The sequence below is a fragment of the Populus euphratica genome, unplaced genomic scaffold (assembly GCF_000495115.2).
Source record: "Populus euphratica unplaced genomic scaffold, PopEup_1.0 scaffold44.1, whole genome shotgun sequence".
Classification (NCBI taxonomy): domain Eukaryota; kingdom Viridiplantae; phylum Streptophyta; class Magnoliopsida; order Malpighiales; family Salicaceae; genus Populus; species Populus euphratica.
The window spans coordinates 708,850-720,406 of record NW_011499865.1 but is presented as its reverse complement, the minus strand read 5'-3'; the positions used below and the strand labels follow the sequence as shown (position 1 = coordinate 720,406).

The following is an 11,557-nucleotide window of genomic DNA, read 5'->3' as shown; positions in this document are numbered from 1 at the left end:
GTAATCAAGTCTTGGTGTTTTTTGTTTCTTTAAAAAAAAAAAGATACTTGGCACAATAATGTATGTTTTTATAAACCAATTAAGTTGGATATATTAAAAAGAAGTTCCATGGGAGATTTTTAAATGATAATTGAAGTGCAAGACTAAATTTTCATGCTAAACCAGTAGATTGCGTTATTTACTATGCTGTTAAATAATTAGATTGTTAATCAAACACTATACACTACAAATAATTGTTTTTAATATAAAATCTATGTGGTGTTATCCGACTAAATTAATTTTTTTTTAATTTGCTAGTAAATAAAGTTAATTTTAAGCTCATCGAGAATAGTTTATTAAATTTATTCTCAATCAATTTACAAATAAAAATAATCAAGTCCCTTTTTTCATTTAAAATCAATCGGTTTTTATTTATTTTTCAAAAACCATCTAAAAGAAATAATTTATCAAAACAGAAGAAAAAGAAAAACAAAACAAAAAATTCACATATGTGGATGTGGTCACTATTGGACCGGGTCTATAGAAATCTTTAAAACCAAAGGAAAACCCAAGCCCAGACTCACCCTCATAACCTCCCTCCCTCCCGCCCGCGGCAATTTCCCTCCCAAAATGGTACGAGACACAGGAACTCCTCACCAGATCTCCCTCTTCCGCTCTCAAATCACAACCAGAAGGTTCCAATTTTTCGCCCTCACTTATCTTCTAATGAGAATAATCACTCGCTCACACAATCTCTTCTCTCTTTCTTTCTCTTGCAGATTCAACGACGAATCACTGCGAATTCTCGAATCACTTCTGGTCTTCAAAGACGTGAAGTCGCAGATCGAGACTCGATCGGACTTGAAACAGTTCTTGAGATTCGAATCTCTCTCTATTTTCCACGAAATCAAATATAAAACAGTTTATCAGAAGCTTTTCATTCTCCAATTCTTCGTTCGCGCTTTCGCTCTCATAGGCGACACCGAGGCAGCCCCAAAATCTTCTCCTTCAATCAATTAAATTTAAACTAGCAATCTGTGCCTTCTCATTGTGTCTTCTATATGTGCAGAGTTGTTTGGCGCTGAAATACGAGGCATTGCTTTATCGTGATGTCAAGTCTAGCGGTGACCAATCACTACATGTTTCGTATTTGGAATGGCTAAATTTTGCTCACCATTCGCTCGATCAGGGCTTCTATTCTATTGCTACACAGGTTAAGTTTTTCATCATCATCATCATCATCTCTAGTCCAAGCCTTCACTTTCATTGTTTTTTGCTCATGTAGGCAAGTGAAAAAGCCCTAGCATGCTTTCAAAAGAAGGACGTCGCAGATGCCAAAACAGGCGACTTCTTCGAAAATGCGCGGGTTATTGATGATATAAAGAGGCTTAAGGAACGTGCCATGAGGTCTGCAGCTTCAGGCTCTGGTATATTTTTAATCCTTTAACATGCATGTACAGTATCTGATCAGTTAATGCAAACTTCGGTGATATATCGTGTGCTGTGTTGTACGACTTATATTTTAGCTTTCACGATGGATATTAATTATATAATCTCAAATGGCTATACTTTATTGATAAAGAAAACAGAGTTGGGGTATAAATTTGTGCACGAAATTATGTAAACAAGAAAGCAAAGCATGGAGTGATCTGTTGGACACTTTAATCGTTGTTATATGGAAGAACACATCGGCCCTTTTCGTTAGTCAAAATAAATGTTCAAAATTCTTGAGCTGCAGTGAAATGAAAATCAAGCTTGTAGAGGTCATGGATGTAATAGATTGATAAAATTTATTTTGGCGCCGCTGATGAGATTGCAAGCTCTCACTTCAAAAGCTAATTCGTGTGAAAAGAGACCTTCATTTATGTTTTGCCAGTTTTTTATGCACATATTGGTGAAACTTTATGATAATTTGTGCTGCGCCACAGAGTTTAAGCATGACTTAGGAAGATAGGCTGCAACCATCTGAAGGAGTTTTTCCAAGATGTCTTTGTTGGCTTTAACTTAGCTTTTTATAGGAGTATCGAGAGCAACTCTTTATGTTGCTTTTCTAGGCAGTGGCAAGGTTATATATCGTTATATCCTTGTTTAAGGGTTTTTCATGGAGTTTCATCATTCAGTGAATGAAGGGTACTTAACATAAGCTACGAGATTGCTTTAAGATAGATAATAAGTAGGGCATGGCATGCAGCATTTCTTTTTGTGTTTTTAAGTTCAAAAGGCAAGGAGATAAGTGATCAAAGCAGTTTTTTAGTATATTCTGCTAATTCGGCGTCTCATATTCTCAATTTAGCAGAATTCGCGCCTGTGGGCCATTCAGATGGATTGGAAATTTTAAGACTAAAAGATCTACATTAGCAATTGCCACTCAAGGCTGCACATGATGTTTCTAGGTTATATATGGTTCTTTTACTTTTCATGTACCTAAAATCTCATATTCTACATGGGGTTAGCCACTACTTTATTTACCTGATGTTTGCTTTAATCCATAAATCTTTCTAATACTTGTTTTAGTCGTGAGGAAATATTGAGGAACTATATATCTTCCATTCTGTAAATAGAAGCTAATTGTATATGATAACCTCATCATCTTTGGCATATAGACTAATTAATGTCGGACCTCAGAACTAGATACGTTGGATTTAGTGCAACTATTTTGTTGAATGTTTATGTGTTTCTCGTTTCTCCAAGTGACTAAGGATTGGTAAATAAGATTCATGTTGAATGTGTGCTTCTTGATCACATGGTTAAGGAACTCATAACGAAGATGATATAATTCCCGGAAAGCCAAGAAATCAAGTTTGGTAGGATTGTGACACAATAAAAACCTGTTCAAAGACACCAATACTATTGGAATAAGAAATATTCACTCAATAAATACCAATTTGCGAATGAGAAATACAAAAAAGACATCACAAGGTCAAGATAAGTCAATTTGTTTTTTGTTCCAGCAAAGAAAATATGTCGCATCATGCAAAACACAAGTTTATTTTATAATTCATGGCTGCTGAAAATCTTAGCTTATAAAATCTTATATAATATTTTCACTAGTAACTTTAATGGACCCAAAACTTGTGGGCTAATATTTAACCACTTACAATAAATTCAAAGTATGTTAACTAAGTCCAAACATGAATAAAATAATAAAAATAACGAATCTAACATATAACTAAAGCTGTTGCACCTAGTTAAACAAAATAACCTAAGATAGATAATCTTCCTAGTTTAAATAATATCATGAACGAAATTCTCATGCTAGAAACACTAGGGTTTTTGTTGCACCTTTAGATATCCAAAATAAGCTAGAAAAATGATTGCTGAAGTTGCCTCCCTTTTAGTTTCTTTGCTTATCTAAGATAATTAATTATAACCTTAAAGCATCCTTTTAAAACATGAAAATTCTTGTTGTCTTCTTTTAACCTTCATTTTAGGTTTAGGAAACTCCCCAAAATAAACTAACTAATCTGTCATCAAATACCACAACCTTTTTTTTCCTTGTACAGCTAAGATGAATAATTAATCACTGCGAAAATATTTTTTTGGAATATTAATGAATCGTTGGCATACTTGGAAATTATGTTGTAGCCCATTGAAGATCTTTGTAGAACTAGGAAGTTCTCAAAATAAGCTGCCACATCTTTGTGGAAAAAAGATTTTTGCTAAATAGAATGTCCATAAGTCAAAAGAAAGTAAATAACAAAATCTGTATTATTTGCTCTGACATATATTAAAAGGCCTTCCTGAACTCTGATTCACTTGAAATTGTACTTAATATTAAAAAATACTTATGGAATATTTTGGTAAAGTTTTAGCTCGATCCAACGGTTTGATTTGGAGTCATGCTCAATAGCGTAAAATTGAATGGTAGAAAATTTTACATCCAATCTGAAGTTGACTTTATTTGGATCGAATCAGGGTTAGCCATTGCTTTATTTACCTAATGTTTGCTTTCATCCATATATAGTCGTGAGGAAATATTGAAGAACTGTATATCTTCCATTCTGTAAATAGAAGCTAATTGTACATGATAACCTCATCATCTTTGGCATTTAGACTAATTAATGTTGGACCTCAGAGCTAGCCACTTTGGATTTAGTGCAACTATTTTGTTGAATGTATAAGCGTGGTTCTCGTTTCTCCAAGTGACTAAGGATTGGTAAATAAGATTCATGCTGAACTCTTGCAAACATTCCTTTTCATTTGATGGTTGCATATTCTGTTTGCTCATTCCAGTCCAGGCACAGGCGGCAGAGTATTTGAAAAGGAAAGTTGTCGAGAAGAGCAGAACATGTTCTTCATTTCGTACAGAAACAAAGAGTGCTGCTAGCACTCTGTTTAGAAATGGAATCAAGAAGCGGCATGCGCGTGAATTGCGTAAACACCAAAGTTTGCAGCAGAATATTGAATTTTAACTTCGTTGCCAATTTTATTTGCCCTCACCGAATTCATTCACATGACTGGAAAGTCGTATGAAGCCTTCCCTTGTCATTTACAATCACTTACCCCCTCAATTGTAAGGATACTGAAGACAAAGAGAACGCTGTGCTATTCCATTCAATCAAAAGAACATCAAGGTATGGTCTGGTTATCTGATCATTTTGGGTCTTTTCATATGAAATAATATGATGGGTTAGGAGTATTTATTTATTTATTTATTCATGTTCTATAGAGGCTGATACTACTGTGCTGGATCTGAATAAAGGACAGGCTGGTAGGATAGTGGTCTGCATGACATGCTCTGCTGGCTTGGCTTGGATTAGCCATAGCAAGATTGTATGCGCCAACCAATAAAAACAATTAGGGCGGCAAGAGCATTTATGTTCCTGACAATGCATTATCATTGTATTTTACGGTAGAATAACAAGACAATAATGAAAATGAGCTTTCACCAATCATTGAATAATTTTATAGGGCATAACCTGCAAGAAAAATGAATTATCTTTCTACTTGTGCGTCCTTCAATCTATTGGTAGTGTATGTCGTCAGGAAAGGCTACTCTTCTGGCGCCTCTCGAGTATTCTTGTCAGCGTTGCAAAAAGAGATTCATTTATGACCACATGGTATGGGAAGTACTCATCACGTTAGAATATATATTTGAATTCTACATTGAAGATGACCTCTTTAATTTTTGAAGTATTAAACCATAAATGACTACATTTTCAGGGCAAAACGTAGCTCTGCAGTAACAAATTAACATGGCACATGTTCGTGTGCGTGCTCACGTGCTTACCTCTTGTTCAGGCCTATATTTTTCTTAATTTTGCACCGAATTTATAATGCAGACCTTGCCGCTTGAATAGAATTGGTCGCCTTGGCCTTGGAAACCCAACATGGACCCTGTTCAAGCAACTGAATTTCAAGTCCATGTTGCTCAAGTCAAACAACGCCTCTAATCTTCACCTCTTTAGATTTGAAAATAAACCGTATGCAAATTTCAAGAATCGAATCTTCCCTATCACCAGGCACATTAAATGCTTGCATTGGAGCTCGCATGTTTTATTTTTCTCCAAGGGGGGGGAAGATGTCTGTTTTTCCTCTATTTTATTCATGTGTTTAAAAATACCTAAGTAAAACAGAATACAAGGTTCTCACTTTCTGAAGTATGGCTCCTTTTTCTTCTTCCTAGAGCCTAGGGGTTTGAAACATGGAAGTGAAACGCGTTTTTCGATGCAGTTCAATAACACAGGTGGCCCCATGGTTGAGATACGAGTCTAAAATAACAAATATGCTTGGTTAAATAACATATATAAATATAAAGGGGGTGGGGGAAGGTAATTGGGACGCCATGGCAACTAGCTAGGGAACGAGTTGTTTTTCTCGGAAGAGAAGCTTAGGAGCCTGGAATTGGAATCATGTGGTGAGCATTAAATGCAAGAGAAAAGGAATAGGTCTTAGGGTTCGACAACTCTTATGTTTTCCGTTTCAGTGTCTCTGGAATTGGGTTTTTTTTAATGCCTTCGAAGCTCGACCTTAGCTCTATTGCGGATCTCATTTAATGGTTCGCATTAATTACTTGGTGGGTTATCTAGCATCGTCGTATTATTTTATGTAGTAAATTAGGAGTTCAATTGATGTCTGTTTATCATAAGAGACAGTCTTTGGATGATTTGATGGCATAGAATGACGCGCTATAGTCAAAATGAGTTATAAGTGTTTTACCGTGGAACATAACCATAACTAGACATTGTTCAATGACATTCATGTGGAATGCAATGTTTGTAGGGCATTCAAACTATGTCAAACAATAAAGAAGTAAAAAAGAAGTAAAGAATAGCAAATTATATAATTAAAACAGCAAATTAATGACAAATGTGAACCTCTCACGGTTGATTATATACATGTCAACCCCTATTAGGGCTAGATCTTAATCTCGTTTCTATGTGTGGTCAAATTTAACAGTGAAAGAATGAAAATGAGGCTAAAAATATAAACTAATAGCCTGTTTGTTTTAATTTGAATATTTTGTATTCAAAAACAATTTTGAAAAAATTAAAATTTTTTTATTTTTTTTTGTTTCAAATTGATTTTTTTATATTTTAAAATTGTTTTAATTTGTTGATGTCAAAAATAAATTTTAAAAAGTAAAAAAATATATTATTTTAATATATTTTTATATAAAAAACACTTTAAAAAACTAAAAAAAACAACAAAACATATGATAATTTAAAATGTATTAGGCATTACGATTAGTAACTGACTTATAATCTCGTGTTAAAATGATAGATTATTGTAGGGACTTGAAAGGTGTTTGGCTGAGAGATGTGGGTGATTTTTGTTTACGAAACTTATATAAAAAGCATGTATTTTTTATTTTTATAAGGTATAGTTTGTATTTAAAAAAATTATACCTTTAAAAACAAATATCCACACCTGCGAGCTAAGCCAAACACACCTGGTGGTCAAGAGAAAAGTTGTACGGAAATTTATTAGAAGTTCCTCTAGACGATGTCAAGTGCCTCTCCCTCCATCATTGTAGGGTTGTCATCAATCTCTGAACACGATAATCACTTTTGGTGAAATATTTTGGTGTTATTGGGTGGCATTGGAAGGAGAAAATCCACTGAGCTGTTACTCGTCTATATGTTTTTTTTATTGATCACAAACACTAGACATTGGAGTTGGTAGCCTTGTATTCTCACGCTATTTTCTTCGCCTTCTTTAATTTATTCAAGGAAAGGAAAAGGGATGCATTTTGATTTGCAACAGCAGTAGACGGCGGACCGAGAGAGGAGGAGAGAATTTAGAGTGAAATTTCCATGTGAATTTAATTTCGCAAACAAACATTCACGTCGAGCCCATTTTTCTTGGTGTCTTGATCCTGGTTAGCTAGGTAAGCTGGTAAACCCTAAACCAGCTCAACATTTATTAAGGATTCACACTTTCTGAGGTTTAGACTTTCATTTCTATATGACGGAGGTTTAGACATTTGAAACCTAACAGTGTAGTAACATAATCATCATACTATGTATTAAATTCTTTTAAGCACTCACATGATCAGTGTACATACGTACAATTAGAGCATAAAAATATACGAATAGTCAAACAAGAACGTGGATAAGATTGCTGCTACACCAATGCATTGCCAACCCATCACGCGCCTGGCGGTGGTCAACCTCCTTCATTTGATCTTGATACCAATCTCTACACTACCGAATATTGACCTCCATGCTCTGTTCAGCACTATTGACTGATTGTTAAAGCCCAAAACTGTAAAACACAATGTGCATGATAGATTACGCGTTCCTCCAAACTCAGGAATCCTAGCGAGCCCTCTCCATGCATTTAATATATAATTCTTATTATTTGTTTAATTATAGCGTGCATCCAATCTACACTAGGGGTGCCACTTCCTCAACTTACTATAAATACACCTTTTTTGAAGCTCATCTTGTTCCACATTGAGCTCCCGTTTGTATTTCCTTTAATCTCTCTTTGTACCTATCTGCGTCAAGAGGGAATTTTCCTCGAGTTATTTTAAGACAGAAATATGGCGGGTTCATCACCATGTGCATCCTGCAAACTACTAAGGCGCCGGTGCGCCAAAGACTGCATCTTTGCCCCTTACTTCCCTTCTGATGATCCCCATAAGTTTGCCATTGTTCACAAGATTTTTGGTGCAAGTAATGTCAGCAAAATGTTGCAGGTTTTTTCCTCCCTCGATCCCTTATTAACTTATATGATCTATTGACTCTGTCTTGTGTGTGTTACTACGGAAAAGAATGTTGTTATTTGCACTTTTTAACAGTAATGACGATGCTTTAAATGATGAGAATATTATGATCTTGCAGGAGATTCCAATTCATCAAAGAGCAGATGCTGTGGGTAGTATAGTTTATGAAGCGAATGCAAGAATGCGAGACCCCGTCTATGGATGTGTTGGTGCAATATCTTATTTACAAAATCAAGTATCACAGCTACAAATGCAACTTGCAGTAGCTCAAGCAGAGATACTATGCATCCAGATGCAACAAGAGCCTAACTTACCAATCCCGCTAGATCAAGATGACAAGTCACTTCTTTTAGCCAGCTGCAATAACTTCAACAGCATTCCTCAGTATTTTAACTTTGCCTCTTCAAGCAATGTAATCCAAGACCCTCTTAAGAGAGAGTCTCTTTGGACCTAGGCACTCAATCATGCTTGTTGTTAATGAAGTACCTATTGTTTCAAGGTTCTCTCTAGCTAATTAATTTCGTGTTGAATATTAATGGCCTAGCTAGCTTTCTGTTGCTAGCAATGTATTTCTCATGGAAACAAATGCATGATTGCGTATTAACAGTTTGCGTGCGTGTGTCCATGTGAAAGAGAGAGATGAATAAATATTTAGCTCTTGCCTTCTACGAGTAGGCGAGACAAAAAAAAAAAAAAAAATCTTCATGTGGGATATTGAGTTAAGGGGTCAACATTAGGCGCCGGCCTGCATGTGAGATAGGAGCACAGTAGGGTTTACATAGATTCTCTTTTCTTCATTAAGACGTTGCTTATAATGGGGTATGCTGTCCCCTAGCTAGCTAGTTTTCTTTCAGCATATATGATTTCAAAATTGAACCTGTAAATTAACTTTTGGTCATTTCTGTCTAGCACATCATGACGCATCGCTGGCCTGTGCAATTACTCGAAGTCCAAATAAGAACCGCGGACGGAGTACCTTCAATAAATGACAGAGAAAACGTTAATAACATGCATGCAATTATGGTCGTTGTGTTTCGTTTGTAATTAATTAGAGACCTTGGTAGGCAACACCTGGAAAACCATATATATGATGCAACTAGAGGCTACTGGATACAGCATGTGTGAATGTACGAGTTTCTGTCTCTGTGTCTGTGTGTCTATATATATATATATATATATATCTTCCAGTAATGAATTAAGATGTTTTATTCTGTAATTATAATATTAATATATTTTTATTTTTAAATATTTTTTTATAAATTGATAGATTGAAAATTTTCTTGTAAATAATATTATTAATTTTTATTATTTTAAAATTAAAATATGATTGAATCTCACAATTTTTAATTATATGATGAACAATTTATCATGTGATTTAAAATACATATAAATAGTGCTTACTAATTTTTAAATTTTGTAATATACAAATTTTATTACACCTTTCTCTTTAAATGTTATGGTTGTAATCTTGTACTATATTTATCAAATAAAAAGCAATGTTATTGATAGTTTGAATTTACTATATTTAGATGTTGAAAAAAAGGTCAAGTATTATAACATATATTTTTTCAATAGATATGTTTTTCATACCAAAGAGTATGATCATGGTAGAAAGATCTATAATAATAGAGTTTGTATTAAGAGATAAATTTCTAATGAGTTTGAAATTGATTATTATAGAAAGTTAGAAGAGATAATCAAATTATAATATTATAGCAAGTAAAATAAAGTTAATTTTTTTATTCAAATGCTATAAGTATGCTATCACTAATAAAGGAATTATAGTAGATCTCCATCATGATTTAGTCAAAATTAATACAAAGGCTAAACGTTATAACATTGATATTGTCTTCGTTTTTGCCAAGTAATGCCAACAAGTTTATATCCATATGTAATGAAATTGATATTAATATAATCTTTTCATATATTGTTGCTTTATAATGAACTATTGTTAACACAATTGAAACATTTATTGTTATGATTTTAGTGTTTGTTTTTAAATAGAATTGGTGTTATTATATTGTCATGATTTTACTTTATTTACAGGTTTGATAGATATAGAATATAAAAATATTAGGAAAAAAATATTTTATACCGATAAAAATACCAATGCCATGTGAAATACCAACAAAATTATCAATTGACTTAGTTCATCTAAGAGTTCCAAGGCATTAAAAAAATTAAAAGACTTTGTCATTATTTTATACCAACAATAATACCAATAACATGTGAAATACCAATAGTATTGCCAATGGACTTAGTCTTTTAAAGAATTCTAGAGAATGGAAAGCTACTAAACAATTGAATCATAAACGGGACAAAATATCATCGGGAAAAAAAATTAGCGAGGGTTGAAAAATTTTAGGGGGTTTTAAAAAAGTATCAATGTTAATTATAGATGGAATTACCAATGGACTGTAAAAATTATTAATTATTTTAAGCCAACAATGCAACTGGAAACAAAGAGAGGGAGAGAGAGAGAGAGAGAAACACATTTTTCGCATTCTTTATTATTCTTCTTTTTTGTTAACTACAAATGCATAGACAAGTTAGGAAGGTAGGAAGTGAGGTTTTTAAAGGAATAACTTGTATAAAAAATGATTTAAGATGGAAAGAACAAGAGAAAATAGATTGTTAGAGGGAGAGAGACACGATTTGAGAAGGACAAAGAAGATCAAGAGGAAAAGCTTGCAAATAAATCAATGAATTGTATGCAAATTAGGTTGGTAAGACCTTTTAATAGTTTTCTTTATTTTAGTAGGTTTAGGTGTAAGAATGAAGAAAATCTTAAAAATTCAATTCTAGAATTTATGTAACCTTTTAGGGGAATGATTGTTTTAATGAACTGTTAGTTGCCTGGTATGAAAATGATAACAAATTTAAGTATAAATTGGATTAAAAATCATAAAATTTAGACTTATAAGTGGCCAACCATGTTAGGTGTTTTAAAACAATTGGAGATTTGATTAAATTAAGTTCATCTTAATGTTTTTAAATAATGTTAATGAAAAGGTTATATATTGTGTTATGGTATTGAAAGAAAGAGGAGCAGAATATAAATTGTGTTTTAGGATTAGATTTGTGGTTAGTTACGTAAATGTCATGTTATAAATATGTGTCGGGAAAATATAAATATGAAACATTGAAAAACCTTAAATGTGTCATTATGTAATGGATTAGAGTGAAATTATGGATTAATGTTTTTGGTGTGCATGAATTATAGAGTTCAGAAACTATCCAAGATATATTAAAAAATATTGACATAGATTGTGTGAAGTGTTTTGGTATAGAAACTAGTATGTTTGAGAAATAAATTAGGGAAATTATAACTAATAATGGGGTAAAAAGTTAGTTTAGAAAAGTGGCACCAATAACTTTTTAATACTAATCATAATCAATCGAATAATT

The 11,557-nt window shown here is 33.2% G+C and overlaps 2 protein-coding genes across 3 annotated transcripts; both read left to right on the top strand.

Moving 5' to 3' along the window:
- The first annotated feature begins 564 nt into the window (after positions 1-564).
- Positions 565-4,862, top strand: LOC105125920 (uncharacterized). Of its 2 annotated transcripts, XR_842310.1 has the most exons (6): positions 565-674; positions 759-966; positions 1,049-1,192; positions 1,265-1,406; positions 4,213-4,553; positions 4,649-4,862. XR_842310.1 is itself a non-coding variant. In XM_011026596.1 (5 exons), exons 1-5 carry the CDS (start codon positions 610-612, stop codon positions 4,389-4,391), a joined length of 738 nt encoding a protein of 245 aa, XP_011024898.1. In that variant the 5' UTR covers positions 565-609; the 3' UTR covers positions 4,392-4,572. The 2 variants fall into 2 exon arrangements, 1 of the variants encoding a protein (XP_011024898.1); XM_011026596.1 differs by lacking the exon at positions 4,649-4,862 and having other exon boundaries at positions 4,213-4,572.
- Positions 4,863-7,846: 2,984 nt separating this feature from the next.
- On the top strand, positions 7,847-8,735 carry LOC105125919 (LOB domain-containing protein 12). Its single transcript, XM_011026595.1, has 2 exons — positions 7,847-8,122; positions 8,268-8,735. The coding sequence occupies exons 1-2, from the start codon at positions 7,967-7,969 to the stop codon at positions 8,601-8,603; spliced, it is 492 nt and encodes a 163-aa protein (XP_011024897.1). The 5' UTR covers positions 7,847-7,966; the 3' UTR covers positions 8,604-8,735.
- The last annotated feature ends 2,822 nt before the right edge of the window (positions 8,736-11,557 follow it).

Coding starts and splice junctions, on each gene's coding strand:
- LOC105125920 (XM_011026596.1), top strand. CDS start 610: ATGGTACGAGACACAGGAACTCCTCACCAGATCTCCCTCTTCCGCTCT. Junction 1,193..1,264: donor TCTATTCTATTGCTACACAG/GTTAAGTTTTTC, acceptor TTGCTCATGTAG/GCAAGTGAAAAAGCCCTAGC. Junction 1,407..4,212: donor GTCTGCAGCTTCAGGCTCTG/GTATATTTTTAA, acceptor TGCTCATTCCAG/TCCAGGCACAGGCGGCAGAG.
- LOC105125919 (XM_011026595.1), top strand. CDS start 7,967: ATGGCGGGTTCATCACCATGTGCATCCTGCAAACTACTAAGGCGCCGG. Junction 8,123..8,267: donor ATGTCAGCAAAATGTTGCAG/GTTTTTTCCTCC, acceptor ATGATCTTGCAG/GAGATTCCAATTCATCAAAG.